At 40.5% G+C, this 20,623-nt stretch overlaps 2 protein-coding genes across 5 annotated transcripts in view; one reads left to right on the top strand and one right to left on the bottom strand.

Annotated features, from left to right (window-relative positions):
* Positions 1-10,874, bottom strand: part of LOC135500242 (26S proteasome non-ATPase regulatory subunit 11-like) — a 52,007-nt gene extending 41,133 nt beyond the window's left edge. For all 3 annotated transcript variants that reach the window (XM_064791562.1, XM_064791563.1, XM_064791561.1), the window contains exons 1-11: positions 10,793-10,874; positions 10,239-10,355; positions 9,744-9,868; positions 8,984-9,055; positions 8,355-8,412; positions 7,661-7,772; positions 6,727-6,809; positions 5,105-5,249; positions 4,414-4,537; positions 2,374-2,535; positions 580-631 (exon numbers count right to left, since the gene is read on the bottom strand). In XM_064791562.1, coding sequence (XP_064647632.1) covers positions 580-631; positions 2,374-2,535; positions 4,414-4,537; positions 5,105-5,249; positions 6,727-6,809; positions 7,661-7,772; positions 8,355-8,412; positions 8,984-9,055; positions 9,744-9,868; positions 10,239-10,355; positions 10,793-10,874 — 1,132 coding nt within the window. The remainder of the gene's footprint in view (positions 1-579; positions 632-2,373; positions 2,536-4,413; positions 4,538-5,104; positions 5,250-6,726; positions 6,810-7,660; positions 7,773-8,354; positions 8,413-8,983; positions 9,056-9,743; positions 9,869-10,238; positions 10,356-10,792) is intronic.
* A 228-nt stretch (positions 10,875-11,102) lies between these two features.
* LOC135500628 (proteasome activator complex subunit 3-like) lies at positions 11,103-17,934 on the top strand. Of its 2 annotated transcripts, none has more exons than XM_064792180.1 (9): positions 11,103-11,212; positions 11,874-11,906; positions 12,471-12,533; positions 12,717-12,864; positions 13,585-13,697; positions 13,992-14,060; positions 16,164-16,286; positions 16,854-16,940; positions 17,400-17,934. In XM_064792180.1, exons 1-9 carry the CDS (start codon positions 11,189-11,191, stop codon positions 17,478-17,480), a joined length of 741 nt encoding a protein of 246 aa, XP_064648250.1. In that variant the 5' UTR covers positions 11,103-11,188; the 3' UTR covers positions 17,481-17,934. The 2 variants fall into 2 exon arrangements, with proteins under 2 accessions (XP_064648250.1, XP_064648251.1); XM_064792181.1 differs by lacking the exon at positions 16,164-16,286 and adding an exon at positions 15,440-15,562.
* The last annotated feature ends 2,689 nt before the right edge of the window (positions 17,935-20,623 follow it).

Below are 20,623 nucleotides of genomic sequence, written 5' to 3'. Positions count from 1 at the left end.
ACTTGCCCGACTGTCCGGAATAACATAATCTAAATTTCAGATTCACAACACCAGGCATTCTTTGATGCGTCGCGGTCAAACATTGACAATTTAACTGCTAAAAGGCTTAAAAAATCAATTGTGGTCTTGTCTCTCCTCACAAGATTTCAACACACCAATAGGCAGCCATCTTGGATTTGATGTGGTGAGCTATTTTTCAACAGGGTTGTTACTCAGGTCTTTTGTGACCACACGCCAAAGTGGGTTTTGATAAATCGCTGACTTCTACAGATATCGCATTCACAAGTGGAGGGACATTCTGACAGACGGTATTATTATCATTTCCCCTTTTGCCACGCTGAGCAACGGGGGACAAGTAAAGGGCGACAGGAGGCAGACAGGTGAGATTTAGTTACATGAAGTCCCTTATTGGGTCATCTCCTATCTCACAGTCCATCAAAACTATTCAAGTTTGTATGAGGAATATCTTTAACGCAAAATCAAAAACAACCTTGGCCAGTCTGTGAACATTATTTCACCCGAAGACAACATGTGGCAAGATTACCGTCACAGGTGTGAGCTCACATTCTACACACTTACCACTAAATTTCTTGTCCAAAATCATTTGTGAGAGCTTCTTTTCTACAACGTCCTGTAAAGAGATTAAGAAATAGGTCATAAATGAAACTGGAAATTCATACTTTCGACATACTGTTACCCAGGAAAATCATACAGTTTCTAAATCTGAATGGAACCCACTCGCGGGCCGGGCCCTACTGTCAATATGAAAATCAGGTCAAATCTAGCTAACTTATCTGCACCAGACTTTAAAGGCCATATATCGAGGTTTTTTGCCATTTTCTGCTGTAAGACGATTTCAAAAGTGTACCTAACACTTTATACAATACAGAAAACCAAATGCAATTAGCTCCATCCATTTTGAAGATATAGCCAATTATGTGTTTGACAACTTGATTACCTGATCAGGCTAGCAACTGGCTTGTTAGAGACAGGCGGCGGGTTCAGCAAAAGTTGTGATGTAGATCAGGTTATCTGTACATGTCATGCAATCATAAAAGCAGGAGGGCCTTAATTAATTATGCACACCTGGAAGTAATGTGTTTCATTCACTATGGTGTATTGTGTGGCTCCGAATTGTGTCAAGGCTAGCACAAAGAACAATCGAATGACGGATGGGACCCATTTTCATGAATTTCCAAAGCCAGTTGAACGAGAGAGGAGGAAGCTGTGGATTCGGAAGTGCAAACGTTTGGAGTGTTGGAAGCCTGGGCCTTCGGCCAAACTTTGCAGTGATCACTTTATCGATACGGATTATCACATGAAGCCGGATATCTGCATCCAACTGAATATTAAATGCCACTTGTTAAAAACAGCTGTTCCAACCATGTCAATTGCATTTAATGCCCGAGGCTGCTGAGGTCGGTTGTTATACATAATGTGTAGGCCCTATTGGGGCCTGTGATACCGCATAGTGTCTTCTTGTGTTCCAGCCATAGCAAGGTGACAGCGACACAGGTCAGTGTCAGTGACAGCCACTGTCAATGACAGATTATTGTCATCTGACATCTAGGCCTATCTAACGTTGCACGGCATTATATCGTCACGTCAAGATGATTGTGCATAATACCGTCACTTTTCAATAGTAGTTCAGCGTCATGACATAACTGGCGATACAACACTGACGAGGCGAAACAATATTGTGCAACATTAGTCTTTTCAAAAATCATACATGTTATGCATCGGCAACCGTCTATCAATGTCTTCTTTGCTATATCGGCAGGTCTGCCATGCAAATTGATTAACCACAAATTCTAATCACTTTCGTCCGAATGATCACTCACATTATGATCTAGTGATATTAATGGCTCGAACATGTACGGCTCAACGTTTAAATATCCTTCTGTATCGACCAAAACATCCTCAAATTCACTGCTCTCACTCTCTGAACTGTATGCGGAAGCCATCTTGCTTTGTTCTGACTGACCTGATCTACGTCATCAAAAAATCCCTAGCGGCCACATGTGGAACTAATCTAAAGTTGTGTGTGGTGGGAAATTCAAATAGTTTAAAATTGAAAATTGAAATAACTAAATAATGACTTTATTATTACAATTTTTTTTAATGTCTGGGATCTTGTTTTTTTAACCCTCATTCATGAGTATCAAGCATGTTTTCAAACCTTGATATATGGCCTTTAAAACAGGAAATGAAAAAATAAATTTTATCGACTGAAAAAAATGTAAAAAGGAAAGCTGTATGGCTGGTCGTGCGAAATCCCGCTAAAATATCAAAGATCCCCTCGCATCCAATTTAGATAACGTTAGACGAGAAACAAGAAACTGATTTTGAGTGGCCTAAAGACCGATCACTTACCAGCGACAATTTGATAAGCTCTGCAACATGTGCTACCTGCACCTGGGAGAACGGCTCGATTAACCGGCACAGATTCTGCTCCAACAGGTTGTCATATAACGAGTCGAGATGCGCACGGATGATCGGGTCATCTACGAGCTGGATCTTGTAGGTAGTTAATGTCTGGAATCAAAACACTCTCATTAGAGCAAACTGAAGAGGAGTGAAGAGGTCAACAGCTATTGGCATCTAACCGTAGTGGCAGTATTCTCAGGAGTGGTCATCATTTTTCATCGCTTGGAGAATTATTCCTCCAGGCAAAGGCTTGAGGGAAGGACAAACTTCCAAAGATAACCCTCACGGGATTCTGCCAGCATTCAACTGCGGTTTGTGACAAAACATGGTAATTTTGTAATAGCATTCCGCGACGTTACTATTTATAGCTCACAAGGTCATTTGCATAAGATATTGATGATGTTTTAGTCATGTGACAGTCGGACATCGACACTTATTTCTACGCATTTGAGCTTATTTCAAAGTCAATTATCTTTGACCCTGCATTGTTTTTAGCATGAATGATACCATAGAGTCAGAGAGAGAAATATTCAGAACAATTATGTAGTATTTCCAACACTCGGACATGTGCCAGATTGAATCTAACTGCCCTAGTTAGAAAGCCTGAATCCATTACGAAACCGCATGTTTGTCCGACATTGCCTGTAATTCAGCGATGGGGAAATAGAGGGCAGCAGCTGCAGTGACCTCATCATCGCGGAATGCTATTGACAAAAATTCTGCTTTCTCTAAAACTACTGGATTGATCCTTTCATTCATAAGATTTATGTATTTAAAATGTTGTTTTGGAAATCCCATCTGCCATTTGCCCTATCATATTCTCATGCCACGCACGTCATAACGAGGTGACATGATTATGGAGTGGAAGTCATTTCATTATGACTACGAGAGAAGTTAGACGCAGTGAATGCTGCCAGTGAATAAGGTGAGTTTAAAGGGTAACTCGTGTCAAATTTCACCATATAATGTTTTAGCTGTTTTTGACAAATGACTACGTCACTTTCTCATAAAACGGTAAGGTTTTCGAATCGAAATGCACATTTTCTAGAAATTGACGGTTTAATCCCACCCGGACGGCTCGCTTCGATGCCGTTTTCGTGGATGATGTCACAACATGAACATTTTCGCGGTCGCGGTGGTTTACATTCAGCGATTTTATAATAAATCTAATGAAAAATGGAAAATTTGAGCTTTACATTTGTGATCAATAATTAAAAACGGACGTATTTCCGCAAAGTTGTAAATCACATCATAGTATCACTTTAACATAATAACAACTCATTCAAATCATTGACTTCTCGAAACTTAGAGGACACTGCGGCACCTTGGGAAACTCCATAACATGCACAATTCATTAAATAATCCACAGCCTCATGCACCTAGCATGGGGGGAAGAATCTCCAAGCTAAAGCGTCTCAGAGAGTCTCTAGGCAGACACCAAGGAAGACAAATGGAGCTGATGATGATACTAGCAGATGTATATATATTTTTCATATGGGCAGAGACATGTATTCATCCACAGGCAGAAGTGACACATAGTCCATACTGAACTGTGAAGCTGTGATAAATACATGACTGTGATGGGTGAAAGTGGCTTTATTCTTCAATCTTTGGTGGATTATTAATCTACAGAGCCAGGCCATAACAGGGATATACTTTTTGATAATTAATTTAAGGAAATATTGCCTCACTGGCCAGTTTAGAACTTGTATTCTAATCGGCCCATATCAGTCCGCGAGTGACGATTTGATGACAATGCTGTACACAAATCAATTTTTCTCAGGCAGTCGGTATTGGAATGTTTTGAATTTTTACTATTATTTCGATAAAAGCCTCTTCATAACACATATAAAATTTGGTGGGAATTAAAGCACCCTTGGTGGACTTTTTTCACCAACCTATATTCATTAAAATGTACAGAGAATGTACACTCTGGCTAATAGAGGTCTCTGGCCATATGAAAGCCTCACAATAATGTTTGTTTACCTTTTGGAAGTCGGCGAGGGACCTCTTGTGGCTTGCCGTGGCTATACTCTTCATGGCATCAATCTCTGGTCCCGCATACCTCAACGCTAATTTACCACTAACTATCGAATGAACCTCGTCCGCACTGAAAGCAAATCATAAAATGTCAATGTGGCTTTCAAGGAACTAAAATTTCCGGCACAGTTCTTTGAATGAGACGTAAAACCAAGGTTCCTTGTATCTGGTGTCTATGCCAGGGCAGGTAAAGAACCCACCAAGTGAGAAACATGAGTCGCTTGCGTGGACTCATCCTCTGGCCGAAGTCGGAGTCACTAGGCCTGGCCGAAGTCAGAGGTTCCTTGTACCTGGTGTCTATGCCAGGGCAGGTTTAAGACCCCACCAAGTGAGAAACATGAGTAGCTTGCGTGGACTCTACCTCTTGCCAAGGTCCGTGTCACCAGGCCAATAAACCCAACTAGCGTATTATCCGTAGTGTCAAGCATAAACGCTCATCCTGCCTTGGAGGAGGAATACTCCCTGGAGAAAATCACCTCCAAGTGCAGAGTCACCGCTGAAGAAGAAGATTCTCAGGCTGTTGACAAACTGAAAGTAGACCTACGTCCCTGGGGCTGACAAAAGCCATCTTTTCAAAACGTTGATTTAGGTCCATGGCATTCAAATTGGCATTACAATATAACTTGATTGTACTTACAGATTCAGCATAATTTTACACAACAACATGTATTTGAGTGAGGTCACAGCCTTCGGACTGTCCACGGAGTCATAACCTTCAAATGCCTCGTAAAAATATGAGAACGCTGTTTTGAAGTCCTTTTCGTCAGCTGCGTGGAGAATACCTGGAATAACAAGGAGTATTCATCGTTAAACTAAGGACAAGATAACCACCAGGACAACATCATTTTATTTTTATCAATAGCATCATATAAGGCAACCTGGCCCAGACTTGGGCTTACGCAATTTTCAATCTTTTTTCTTCTTTGAGTTGGCTAGACAGTAACCCTTTATGAGACAAGACCACTAATGAATATTCATAGGTTGGAGGGTCGAGGCCTATCAATTAGACGAGTGCATGTTTTTAACTCTCAAGTACATATTTGGAGAGGTATTGAAAAAATATTTGTTGTGGCAAGTCTACAGATATAAAGAAATTATTTGATGAAAAAATTAATTTCGAATTTTGCTAATTGGGTAATAGGGGGCGTGTTTTGAGTTTTTTCTGCCAGTTGGCTGAAAAGAGTGGAAATATCAAAGTCTGTCTAATTTGTCGATTATCAAAAAATTTCCGTGGTCAACTACCAGTTTATTTTTCACCATTTACTTGCCAACTGTCCGGAATAACATAATCTAAAATGCAGATTCACAACCCCACGCGTTATTTGATGCGTCGCGGTCAAACATTGACAATTTAACTGCTACAAGGCTTGTGGTCTTGTCTCTTATCTGATCATAAGTTCTGTTCATTTGGAGTCCAAATTCCAATCTTATCCCGTCTGCAGTGCCCGTTTTAAAAATTTACAGATGGAAGATCTACGCTGGGTGATAAGTGCTAGAGCGTGGCCAATGATAAGATCACGTGCGACACTATGGAGAGCGCCCTGATATGACTCATCAGGGACACGAGATGCCAGGAGTGTAGGGATCGGATTCAGAGTTTACTTTCAGATCACAGAGGAGCCTCATGGCCTAGTGGTTTACACTGCTGGCCACCACGCAATAGGGCCCGGGTTCGATCCTGGGGAGAACCCAGAGCCTAGTGGTTTACACTGCTGGCTACCACGCAATAGGGCCCGGGTTCAATCCTGGGGAGAACCCAGAGCCTAGTGGTTTACACTGCTGGCTACCACGCAATAGGGCCCGGGTTCAATCCTGGGGAGAACCCAGAGCCTAGTGGTTTACACTGCTGGCTACCACGCAATAGGGCCCGGGTTCGATCCCAAGGAGAACCCAGGATTGTATGTCTGGATGAACAGGCGTGGCTTTCAAGGAACTAAAATTCCTGGCTCTTCACAGCCCTTCGAATGAGACTCAAAACCGAGGTTCCTTGTACCTGGTGTCTATGCCAGGGCAAGCTAAGACCCCACCAAGTGAGAAACATGAGTAGCTTGCGTGGACCCTATCTCTCTCGCCAAAGTCGGACCACTAGGCCAATAAACCCAATTGGCGCCTAACCATAGTGGCACACAGGATACGCTCATCCCGCCTTGGAGGAGGATTACTCCTAGGAGAATGACCCCTCCAAGTGCAGAGCGAACGCTAAAGAAGAAGAAGAAGATCACCTGAGTAACGACATGTTATCTGAGATAAGCCTCTTACCTGACTGGTTATCGAGTGCTGCCTGGAGCTTGGGTGGACAATAGATACCGTTGGCTGTGGTTCTGGCTGACGTCAATGCAGCTCTGAAAGACAGAAACATGGCATGAATTGCATCCGATAGCTGCATACATGTACAAAACTCCGTAAACTTTGAGTTAACTTAGCGATCCAACCCTACGAAAACTTCGCCAACCCTTAAAATACAATGAGTCCAAATGATCATGTGACTGAAGGCCGGTTTACACATGCAACTTTTTAGGAGAAACACATAGAAACTAAAGGCCGGTTTACACATGCAACTTTTAAGGAGAAACACATAGAAACTAAGAGAAACTTGACTGACAGGCTATGTAATTTGAACCATGAAACCTAAAAGTTTCTTCATGTTGCATGTGTGAACTGGTCAAGAAACATGTAGAAACATGATGAAACCCCTTTCTTGAAACCTTGTGAAACTAGGAGAAACATGAAACAATTTACGAACAAGCTCGTAAATTCTGGACAAGTTTCATCAAGTTTCTACAAGTGTCGATTACATTTTAACTCTGTGGCCAATCAGACTGTGATAAAAAGTCATGTGATTTTTACTCCATATCCAAAATGGCAAAATGGCTAAAAGTGACAAGTCAAATGCATATGAGTGGACTTTTGTTTCATAGTGTTTCACTGTGTAAACGTCCAAGGTAAGGTTTCTCGATGTTTCATGTTTCTCAATGTTTCTCCATGTTTCATTGGAAAAAGTTGCATGTGTAAAGCGGCCTTTAGGGAACAGCAGAACCGTAAAGCATACGAGAGTAACATTTTTACAAATATCAAGTATCAAGTTATAAATTGTCCAAATTATCATTCACCTGGAAAGATGTCTCTTCATAGAACGACTTATATGACAGCTTACAGGACAAAATGACTCTGATTATCTTTGAAGCGACTTTACCTTGCTTTTGGCAGATTGCTGAGAGCGTGGTACACCTTGCTTTCTAGGAGTTGTACCTCAACGAGCAGGGCCTTGTCATCAAGCTTCTTCAACTCCTTCAGCAGGGAAGTTCCTGGAAAACAACGACCACAACTTTGATCAAAATCAACGATCAAATCTTTGGCCATTCTGAATATAATATAAGCGGGCCATCAAAACTCATTTATTTTCGAAATATTTTTTAAATGGGTAAAGTCTTAGATTTTATATTTCTCTTCATTACCATTGTTTTAAATTTCTTATGTTTTACACCGATGTTTTACTAATGTAAAGTGCTCTAGTTTTTTTGTTTTTTTTGTTTTTATATTTTCCTTTATTACCATTCTTTTAAATTTCTTATGTTTTACACCAGTGTTTTACCAATGTAAAGTGCCTTAGAGCTCGTTTTACCTGTATAGGGCACTATAAAATATGGTAATTTAATTTAATTTAATTTCAAACTGGCCTGATGAGACAGGCTTTGGGGCTTAACTACTCAACTTCCTACACTTGCGCAATGTTACCGACACTTGGGAGAAACTTAGTTATCATCTTAAACTACGCTACTTCTCTTGACCTTCTAATGAAGTATAAATATAATACACATATATCTGCTGGGATCTGTAACACAGGAACTCGCCATCAAAAACCAACTTAGACCTAAGAGGCCACCCACCTAACGCGATCGCTTCTTGGTATTTGCTGGTTTCATAATACAGAGCAATGAGTCGAGCCTGAAACGAAAAATGAGCACATGTCTTACGTCAAGGGTCATGTGTAGTTTGATGGGTTTCGTGGGGACTAAGCGTCACTATTGATCTGTCGAATTGGATATCGTCCGCGGCTCTGCTGTTAACTTTGACTAGCAGACCACTTACACACAAATAATGACATTGTGCTGATGTAGTGATGACATCACAGATCTGTGTGTACTTTTGGGTGGAGGGACTATTTAAGGTAGTTGAGGAGAGTTGTTCATGGAGAACAGATTGAGTCCGGAGGACATATTATCTAGAGGATAAACTATACCAGTACACGACAAAGAATAATCACAAGCAAGAGACCTGGGCCGGCCCATCATATGGAGTGACTGTGTGAGTGGAATACAACCAATGTCAGTAAGTAATGACAAACTTTTCACTGCCACATCAGAAAACACATGGTGCAGTACTTATTAATTAGCATTTTCCGTGAGTTAACAAGAGAACCTCGGCGAAAGGGATGACATTTCCAGAAAATGCTACCTCGGTGCGAGGAATACCCTCGAAAAATGTGGTGCTTGCACACCAAGGTGAGTATACTTACTTCCAGAGCCTGTCTCAAAAATGTCCTTTTCTCTTCCTTGGCCCAGTCGATGCATTCCTGACACAGTTCAACCTGAAATAGGAAATCAGATATTACTTACTTACCAATACTCAAGTACTAGTCAATCTTCATACAAACATGGCAGGAATACCATTCCGCGACGTTACTATCTATAGCTCACAAGGTCATTTGAATAAGATATTGATGACGTTTTAGTCACTTGACAGTCGGACATCGACACTTATTTCTACGCATTTGAGCTTATTTCAAAGTCAATTATCTTTGACCCTGCATTGTTTTTAGCATGAATGATACCATAGAGTCAGAGAGAGAAATATTCAGAACAATTATGTAGTATTTCCAACACTCGAACATGTGCCAGATTGAATCTAACTGCCCTAGTTAGAAAGCCTGAATCCATTACGAAACCGCATGTTTGTCCGACATTGTCTGTAATTCAGCGATGGGGAAATGAAGGGCAGCAGCTGCAGTGACGTTATTATCGCGGAATGCTATTACAAGTAGATTTCGAACCTTCCCAAAGCAGTTAAGCAAAGTTAGCACCAATCTAATCATCCCATTCCACAGAAAAGAAGGGCAACAAGGCAATGAACCATGTCTTTCGATGTCTTCACCTTTGAAGAAGCCAGACACTGTAAGACAGTGATTCAGAACCAATGTCCTGCAACTTCGCCACCTGTAGGTCTGGTAAAATTCCCAGGCAGGTCAGTCATATTTTGGAAGCCGACTATAGACATACCTCCTTTCCTGTGGCAGCCTCCATATCCAGGAAGAGGTCGACCATAGCTCGCACCAACTTGGCCGCCTTGGCTTTACTCACTAGGCCTAGGAAGGGTCGGATAAATCTGATCAGGCCTGCCAGCTCTGAAACAACAATAACATATCATAAGAACAGGTAGAATAAATTGGGACCATGTCGCCTTGGAACATAGCTGTAGCTGGAAAGGAAACCTCGTCTCCGTCCAAGTCCATGCAAGTGTCACAGAAAACAAGCTGCTTTTCATCCACAGAGGCTTTACAGGCCATGTTTGCATCCAAGACCTAACAACTGGCTTGCATGGACTCTGAAGACATAAACTTACCCAATGGCAATGCAGTCACAATGACAAACTTGGTCTGATTGAAATAAAGTTTACATTGTGTCAAAATATGACATTCACTCCCAGGTTCGGTCGCAGCAAATGAACAAAATACGACTTGGTGTGGTCTTCAATTTCATCGAAACAAATCTCACCTTCTGCCTGGCCTGTCTTTGCCAGCAAGGCTCCAAGCTGCAGAATCGCTTGTTCCTTGATCCGCACCTCATCCTCAACGATGATTCGGACATCGCTCTTCTTCACATCATCTTTGACTGGAAGGAAACAACCGGTGATGAGAATACTTTTCATGATTTACAACAAAGAAGAACTCATTCAAGTCTAAAAAAAGGAGAAAAAGTCAAAGACTGAAACTAGTGAAAGAGTAAGTAGCCTATGCAAAGACCACAAAAAGAAGAAAAAAACTTGTTCCAGTTTTTGGTCAAATGAACCATGACAGACAAAATGGTAAGCGTCATTAACCCATAAGTTCTGCCATTCCAAGTACTGTAAGCAGAAATTTCATTAAAAAATAGTTAGGGAACTGGCGAAATAAGAGGCCACATTGCACTGAATGATTGAGCATTTTTGAGCCGGTTCTTCATGCTGAACTTTGAAGGACGAATTAAACGGTTTGTCAGCAACGTACACCGATAAAATTCACATCATTAGATCACGACCCTTCACTTTCTATTAAACATGTTAAGTTTACCAATTTTATGTAGTATATCAATGGAAACCGGTGCATTTGTTTCGGAAAGTGCCGTCGCTCGTTCTAATTCCACAGCCGCCATCTTGATTCAGGATTCTGATCCTGGGCAATCGGTCCAAATATTTTAATATTTAAATTACAGGTATTATCGACAATGTTTACACTTTTTGTTGTTGTTATTATTCGAACTATATGAGTTTTATTGAATTTTTGTCTCTAAACGTTTGATTACTGAGATATTAAAGATTTTAAGTTTATTAGACCAAAAACCCGTGATAGAATAAAAGAATACGCATGCGCAGTTGAACTTTGAAAAACGTGATAATACAGTTTTTCGCGAATTTACCCCACAAAATCGCCATATTTTCTTATTTAAATTTAAGTAATACATACAAAATGCCTGAAGATTCAACGTCAAAGGTGTGTTTATTGTTTTTAACACTTAAAATCGTACGATCATGCTATGAAATGTTTTCAATTCGACATTGGAGCGGATGAAAAGTACTAATTAAAGTGAAATTTCGTGATTTTCGAAGTCATGAAGTAGGCCTAGCCAACGTAGGCCTACGTGAAAAAGAACAACGGGTCGAAGCCGGCGGCCGGCTCTGTGGGCTGCGGCCGGCTCTGTGGGCTGGCGGCGTGCATATCAATGAATGAGGTGACTGTCAAGGTTACAAAAAGCACAAAAGCAAGGACTACTGTGTCTCATCATGGAGCCGGAGGTATATACCTCCATGGTCTCATTGACTTTCCATACTGACAGTGACACGGCGTGACGGCCACGGGGGACGCTCTCGCAGGTCAGGAGTCGTTGAGACGCTCACACTCACAGCAATCATGCATAATCCTCACAGCAGCCCGCTCACGAGACGTGGGTTGCATGCATGCAGGCTGTGGCTCCAACTTGACAGTAGTCTGACTCAAGTCTGTCGTGTGTGGACGCTGTTTAGGATGACCTGACTACATGTACCACAGATAAACGACTTGCTGGGCGTTATTTGAAGTTGAAATTATGTCGTTGTCAGCTTGATTGATTGATTGATTGATACAGATTGATTATTCATTTGTTTCATTGCCACAGGTTGAAAGCCTCAAAGAAAGCACAAAGGCAAAGGTGAGTATTAAAAACAGTAGAACCTCTCTATTACGGACACCCTCAGGACTGACAAGTGTTGTCCTTATTAGAGAGGTCAAATTGAATGGAAATAAACAATTTTGGACCAAAACTAGTGTCCTTATTAGAGAGGTTGTCCTTATTAGAGAGGTGTCCACTAAGAGAGATTCTACTGTACATGTATGGTCTAATTCACTCTTCATGTGGTCCTCAGTTTCCCCACCCAGTTACGCCAACAGTAGGCCTACCAGTACCACTCCAGAGAAGTGCTCTCGAATGTACGCAATGTGTCACAAGACCACTCATTTAAATGATGACCTAAGGGATTTTTGTTTGAATTATTGAGTAATGAGTTGTGTTCTTGGAATGGATTGCCTGTTTTTCTGTCCAAAAATGTTTTTAGAACTTTTTTTAAAAAAGAAGGTATTTAAAAGTCACTTGAGACTTTTCGGCACCTTAAATCCCCCCCCCCCTTCTTCCAGCCAAGCCCCCCCGGCCCTGCAGAAGCCCTGTGTGACTGCATATTGAAATTTTATAACTTATTTTCCCTTTCGGCAATGGCAGGCTGAAGAACTGGTCAAAAGTGTATTTCCTAAGAAAGTCATGGAATTACAGAATATTCTGGAGGTAAGGAACAGTTTCTTTGACAAGTATACTATGCTGAATCTTAGGATTTGGCGTTGGGCCCTTCTTCTAAAGACTGTCTGAGGCCGAAGCTTCTTTTAAATCTTAGTTACGAGCTAAAAGTAAAACTGTAATTTGCATAGCAAATGAGCCTTTCTTTTCCTAACAAATAGATTTTGTTTACAGTCCGAGTTACTTAATTATGATCGATTACCGACCATCTACACAGACCTGAACATCCCCACACCAGATCTGGCGAATAATCACGAACCATCAAAGAAGAAACGAAAGATGGACGGACATGATGGAGGGGAAGATTACATTAAGATGCAAGGTGAGCTTGACGTTTTTGAAATGATAATAATAATAATAATAATAATAATAATAAAAATGTATATAGCGCCGCTTAAAAATAAATTGTCAGCGGCGCTTTACAGAGATAAAACCATTTTGTACATACGTAAAAAGGTGAGATAAAACAATTACCCAAAAGCTTCAATAAAAAGGTGAGTCTTGAGTGATCTTTTAAAAAATTTTAAATAATCGATGGCCCGTGATGAAACATGTTGGTTTGAGTTCAAGAAGTCTGTTATCAGTTTCAATAAAAAGGGTGGATGTCTTGACCCTAAAAAGGGTCAAATGATCGAAAATTACGAGGTTTCTGTGGTGCTTCAAAAGCTCCATCTGGTGTCATTATCGACAACCGCTGTCCCACATCTCCCAGTCAAGGCAAACCATCTGTCCGAGTGAATCCAGTCTCAGACTAAAGGCCATCCCTAAACCAGGCCCTTGTTTGGACCATACCGTGGAGTTAGTGCAAGCATAGTCATAATGTAGATGTGTTTGGACTGCATGGCTTCATGTGGCTTCATATTCCACAGTTGTTGGCGATCGAACTCAAACCGTTGATCTCACCTGTGTCCCTGATCATCACTCATTTCTTTTTCTTGTACATGTTTTCAATTATTTGTATAAAGTTGGCCAAATGAATACATGAAAGCTATGACTCCAAAGTCAGTCTACTATTCTACTTTCTGTCACTCTTCACTTTCAGGAAGTGCAGTTCTTGCGTTGCCAAATGGTATTTCCCCATCAAATCAACACATAGTCGAAATTGTGGACAAATTAAAACCGTATATCAGGGATTTAGTGGAGCACGCCAACTGTGTAAGTCTGAAGGAGACGAATGTGATTAGTCCGTGAAACCTTATGGAATGAGCTCATGTTTACATCAGAATTGAATAAGGGCAGGAATTCCACCTCCAGTCCTAGGCAATTTAGCTTAACTCGCAGACGCGGCCCAGGTCTATTACGAAATGCCACCGCGGAGAGTTGTTTTGGTGCAGGGTGGCATCGTTCACTTAGTGCCTGGTTAACTGTTTTTTCAAAGATCCTGAATGTAATCTTGTGACCCTTTTTAAAAAGTGCAAAACGAATATTCTAGAAATCTTATCTCTCCAGGTGAAGATGTGGATTACTTTTATGATTCCGAGAATAGAAGATGGTAATAATTTCGGCGTATCAGTTCAGGTATGTGACATTTTTCTATCGTTAAAATCAGTCTTACTGGAAAAAGAGCGACCAACATTTGCCTGGGCTGAAGTGTGAATCTTTGTCATTGACTATTATAGTACCGGTATAAAGATTTGTGACAACTAAAGCAGAAACTATAAGCGAATGCTGTCGCCGTCTTCAATTCATTGGCGTTGGATTAATTTCGATGCAGGTTATTGGCTTGACAAATAGCATTCCGCGAAGATGACGTCACTGCAGCTGCTGCCCTCTATTTCCCCAACGCTGAATTACAGGCAATGTCGGACAAACATGCGGTTTCGTAATGGCTTCAGGCTCTCTAACTAGGGCAGTTAGATACTACATAATTGTTCTGAATATTTTTCTCTCTGACTATGGTATCATTCATGCTAAAAACAATGCAGGGTCAAAGATAATTGACTTTGAAATAAGCTCAAATGCGTAGAAATAAGTGTCGATGTCCGACTGTCACGTGACTAAAACGTCATCAATATCTTATGCAAATGACCTTGTGAGCTATAAATAGTAACGTCGCGGAATGCTATTGCAACTGCCCATATCCTGTGTAACACTGGTAACCATGGTTTCTTGCCATGATTGAAATTCTGACATAATTTGCATCATGACTAATTACAAATTTTAGATCTTTAGTTCGTTGTCTGTTAACAAAGTTTAGAATTCTCAATTCTAGAGTGATATTTTCCTTGGCTGCACTAACAGCAGGCCTACTTCACTTTGGGACGGAATAATCTGCATTGGTCCATTGATGAATATAGCATAGTTCTTTTTTATAGCTTTTTGGTGATGAACTTGTTCTAAAATAACACCATGCCATTCATCTGTTATTTATTACGGCCATCCTAAGCAGCGTCCACCAGGTATAAATATAAAATCAGCTGTAAAGTAATAATAATAAAATTTAGTAGCCATAAACGAAATAAGTACACCATGAAACACATTTCCTGAAAATTTCCTGACTTTTGGATGGGAGATCAGGGAGATATTGTCATAAAATAAAATCAAATCACAGGGCTCCTGTAGTATTGGGAAGCTCTGTCATTTCCGCCAAGTCAAATCCAATATGGCCGCCGACTGAGTGGTGAACGCTGGTATATTTTAGACAACACCTCGCTAATTTAGCACACAAATGTCATGAAACGTTCAGGAAATGTGAAAAATGTCCTGCTTATTTCGTCTGTGACCAATATATTTTATTTTGATGACTTTAAACTTGCTGGGCGCTGTTTAGGATAACCTATTTTTTACAGTTCAGGTGATTTCACTGTATTTCTTGGACTCTTTCTCTCAATAGTCTCGGACCTGATATTTTTCAAGTTTATTTATTCCTATTTTTCTTACCTATTATTCGCCGACAGGAAGACATCTTGGCCGATGTGGTCCACGCTGAAACAGAATCGGCTTCATTCAGTACGCACATAGCTAATTACTTCATCACTCGAGGGAAAATGGTGACAAAATTAATGAAATATCCGTTTGTGGTACGTTAAGATCGCTAAAATATTTCATGACTCGTTCATGCCCTTGTGAAGCAGACGACAGTGGTCCTGAATGATGGTTCTCATATAGTGATAGTCCAATCATTTTTTCTTTTCCTGATGACACATTTTTGGGGGTTGGTAAACGCAAACATTTTCAATGGGTATTCTATATTATAATATATTATGATATATTATAACTATATTAGTATTCTATATTATAATATATTATAACTATATTAGTATTCTATATTATAATATATTATAATATATTATAACTATTCTATATTATAATATATTAATATAGAATACTAATATAGTTATAATATATTATATAATATATTATAATATATTATAACTATTCTATATTATAATATATTAATATAGAATACTAATATAGTTATAATATATTATAATATATTATAACTATTCTATATTGCCGAGCCAAAAAGGACATTGGAGAACATGACCTCAGCCTGTTTTGCCCAACTTATGAATACAAAACTCCACAGGAGAACCAATTGAGATCGTCGTCTGCAATCTTGGGTTTTGAACGAGTCATCTTTCTAACGTAGTTTGTGACGATGTTCTCATTTCGATACAGGAGGATACTTTATCGGAAGCAAGACAAGTTGAAACCGAGGCTGCCACCTGTATGGACCAAATGTCACGCTATTTCATCTCGCGGGGGAAGCTGGTGTCTAAGGTGGCCAAATACCCTCACGTGGTAAGCCTGGCTTGTAAAAATGTCTGCCTACGTTGATTCTGAACACCGAATGAACTTTTGGCTTATAGAATATATGTTTTTTGCGGAATACCAAATGAAAGTCAACTATGTAGTAATAAGCAAAATAAGACCTAGCACCTGATCATGACTAAATTATTGTTGCATTTTGCAACTAAATTAGGCAGGGTAGGATCAACTCCCCAGCCTACCCTGCTGAAATTAAACACAATTCTGTATCTTAGTGTGTGTAATCATAACTTTTCTATCCCTTTAATCAAAACTTGTTAAACTTGTGTTTTGGTCAAGTAAAGATCATCCTCTGTTAAAAAACACTCTGTTTTTCCTGATTCTCAGTGTCATTTGGTCCACACAGCATGGTTCGGTTGGACTGGACTATCCCAATCTTTAAGCCGAGAAAAGTTTAACAATTGCCTGTTCGTATGAAAAATGAGCTCTTTTCTACTTGCAAACTTACCTGCGGCACATGAAAATACAATGAACATGAATATTTTTTGAGCTAGCACCTAGTTTTCTGCTGTGTGTGATGATGTTGTGTTTTCAATCCAGGCTGATTATCGGAGGGTTGTGAGCGAGCTTGACGAGAAACAGTTCATGAGTTTACGGCTAACAGTCGCCGAGATGAGGAATAACTACGTAAGTACAGTAGAACCTCTCTATTAAGGACCCCCTCGGGACTGACAAGTGCTGTCCCTAATAGAGAGGTGTCCTGATTAGAGGGGTCAAAATGAATGGAAACAACTAATTTGGGACCGAAACTAGTGTCCTTATTGGAGAGGTTGTCCTTAATAGAGAGGTGTCCGCTGAGGGAGGTTCCACTGTATCACCCTCTGATGTCAATATGATGTCTGGCTACCGCATCTTGGGATAGATTCCACGAGAATTGGCGGAACTTTGCACTAATCCACCACAGTTTTGACGTCATTGGTGGAAATTGTGACACTGATGTTCAATTGACTTTGATTCAATTATGAAATGGCCTGGTCTCTGACATTCCCAGGCAATGGCTGCCAATTCTGGCGGAGATGGAACAATATCATCAATAATTTCAGATGGAGAATGGAGTTTAACATGTCAAAACTTGTTTCTTTTCAGTGCGGACTGAATGATCTTATATTGAAGAATCTGGACAAAATCAAGAAGCCTCGGTCACATAACGCGGAGAATATGTTTTAATAGTTATGTTATCGATTATCACGAGGAAAATGGACGATTATTCTGTGAAATATGGAGAGGCACTGTCTCAAGATTCGTTTCGTTTTGAAAATGGACATTACTACATACAACCGTTGCCGTGGATAAATGCGAGGTGCTGACTTGCTGGGGACTTTTCTAAAGTCACTATCTATAGTCGTACTTCCACCTATCATAAAACCCCGTGTTTTTTCAAGACCCTTGTCTTCGCTGTGTGTCAAAAAACCCAGGGCGCACTTACACCTATCAGTGGTGTTAGATAATGGTTAATAGCCCCAGGTGCGCTGTAGGTAGGGAGCTCTCCTGTGTTTCTTTCCCGTTGGAGGGGGCGCAATACCGAGGCAACTACACCGCGCCATCTGTCGCCGGATCTTAGAACTTGCAATTGCCGTGTCTATTCAGATTCCACCTATCAAAAAACCTGTGTTGAACACGGGTCTAAATTAGCCCCAGATTAGTCCCATCGAACCCGATGGGACTAATAGACACGGGGATTTGACACACGGGTCTATTTAGACACGACAATTCATAGGTGTAAGTGCAAAAGACACGGGGATTTGATAGGTGGAAGTACGACTTAAGCTTTCCTTAACACTTTCAGTGCCCACTTTTCACCCTCCTTTGAGAAACCGAGGGAAAACAATCTCTCCCTAGTTTGTGTTGTCTTTTGAGAACTAATAAGTGGCTGAAAGGGGATATATTGGGCCAGAAAAGTGACCTAGATTTACTGCCGGATGGCGCTGAAAGTGTTCAGGAGTAGCTGTTATTCCTCGTCGCAAATATTTCATGGCCATTCGCAGTGCAGGGTCAATCTGAAGTCCGAGCCCATCAGACCTCTTCAAAAAAATACATGTCACAACTGGAAAATACCAATAACTGATTTTCAAAAAATGTCACATTTCCATCAATGATTCTAGAATGGATATAATCCATCATAGAATCATAGACGACCCATGGTAAAGTCTAGGACGATAAATCACCGTCATCTATTCAATGACAGGAACTTTTGCCTGCCTGCAATAGCTTTCTTTCATCTTATCTAGCTCTGCTTTATAAAATAATCTCTTTGGGATAAGGCTTATTTTAGTTTTAATTCAATTTTTTTGTGAATTTTGCAGGTGAAATTATTGCAATACATTTCTTCAGTATTCACTGCCATGTTGCTCTTGTAGGCCAGAATGCCTGTGTATTACAGATTTTCGATTTTGTGCAAAAATTCCTGCAACGTTATATTTTGATTTAAGGATTCAGCATGTTCAACAAACATCAACATTTTCTCTGGCGGTGAAAATGAACCTTCGCATTTCCTGTTTAAAAGACCGGCACAAATCAGTAAGCGAGAGTCGGCTGCTGAACATGTGGACCATAGGGCCTGCAATAGGGTTCCATTCAGAAACTCACTCTCTTCTGTTTATGAGTACAGCACAGATCAGTAAGCTAGACTCGGCCTGATGAACATGTGGACAATAGGGCCTGCAATAGGGTTCCATTCAGTAACTCACGTATGACTTGATAATATCTTTGATACTGACTGAGGCGCAGTTAGGGCATTGTAATGCGAAATTCACTTTAAAGGTGTGGTGTACTGCGCCACTGCTAGGGGGCGCAGTCAATTAAAAATCCAAGACCTAAATCTACAATTTATTAAATCATTCGAACCTGTCTTGTATAAAACACAAAATACAAACACATGATGTATCTGATTATTCTATAGTAAGGCCGAAGATAATGTTATCCATGGTTTACGTCACAGAATTTGGGTACCTCATACCAGTTGGTGTTCCCATATACCGCTCCACGTGTTAGGTTTTCAATGGTTCAACTGTCCAGAGGAAAGTGTCTTGATATTTTTTAAGTCCCTGTATAAATCGTTGGTGTTTTTTTGTCAAAATGTGCTTGCAAGATGTACAGATTTTGTAAAGTATGAATCAATGAAATGAATAATATCGTTGAAAAACGCATCTTAATTTGGATTGTTTCTTTTAAAGGGGGACTATAGGCAAGAGCAGAGGGTTAATTAGGCCATCTTCAGGTGACTAATATACACAGTAAGGGCCTGGGTTATGTTTGATTCAGCACTAATTATATTCCTCATACAAAGGTCAATAATTGCGACGTAGTGAGAGATGGGAGTGGCCCCTATTGGCTTCTTCATGTAACTTTATCTTGCCAACATAATAACTGCCTATAGACTCCCTTTAAGAGGACAAACTAGCATCTTTTGAGACACTCTACTTCCTACTACTCTCCCTGTCACCAAACAAACTATACTGTCTATTGAGACACACTGAATTGGTATATTTCAATCCAGTCGTGTAAGTCCTTGCAAGAGAACAACCTCTCTTTCGTGACACCCTGAACATGGAGCTCATCAGGTACCAGACTCTAATCAGTCTCCTCCATTCACTCACATAGTGGGGGACCCGTCTCCTCCAGGGTGAAAATCCTTCATAAAGACACCCTGCTCTGATATATGGGAGGACAGTCTCCTCCAGGATGAGAATCCTTCATAAAGACACCCTGCTCTGATATATGAGAGGACACTCTCCTCCAGGATGAAAATCCTTCATAAAGACACCCTGCTCTGATATATGTGAGGACAGTCTCCTCCAAGATGAAAATCCTTCATAAAGACACCCTGCTCTGATATATGTGAGGACAGTCTCCTCCAAGATGAGAATCCTTCATAAAGACACCCTGCTCTGATATATGAGAGGACAGTCTCCTCCAGGATGAAAATCCTTCATAAAGACACCCTGCTCTGATATATGGGAGGACAGTCTCCTCCAAGATGAAAATCCTTCATAAAGACACCCTGCTCTGATATATGAGAGGACAGTCTCCTCCAGGATGAAAATCATTTAAAAAGACACCCTGCTCTGATATATGGGAAGACAGTCTCCTCCAAGATGAAAATCCTTCATAAAGACACCCTGCTCTGATATATGAGAGGACAGTCTCCTCCAGGATGAAAATCATTTAAAAAGACACCCTGCTCTGATATATGGGAGGACAGTCTCCTCCAAGATGAAAATCCTTCATAAAGACACCCGGCTCTGATATATGAGAGGACAGTCTCCTCCAAGATGAAAATCCTTCATAAAGACACCCGGCTCTGATATATG

The sequence above is a fragment of the Lineus longissimus genome, chromosome 16 (genome assembly GCF_910592395.1).
Source record: "Lineus longissimus chromosome 16, tnLinLong1.2, whole genome shotgun sequence".
In the NCBI taxonomy this organism is placed as follows: domain Eukaryota; kingdom Metazoa; phylum Nemertea; class Pilidiophora; order Heteronemertea; family Lineidae; genus Lineus; species Lineus longissimus.
This window is presented reverse-complemented; position numbering and strand designations above follow the sequence as displayed.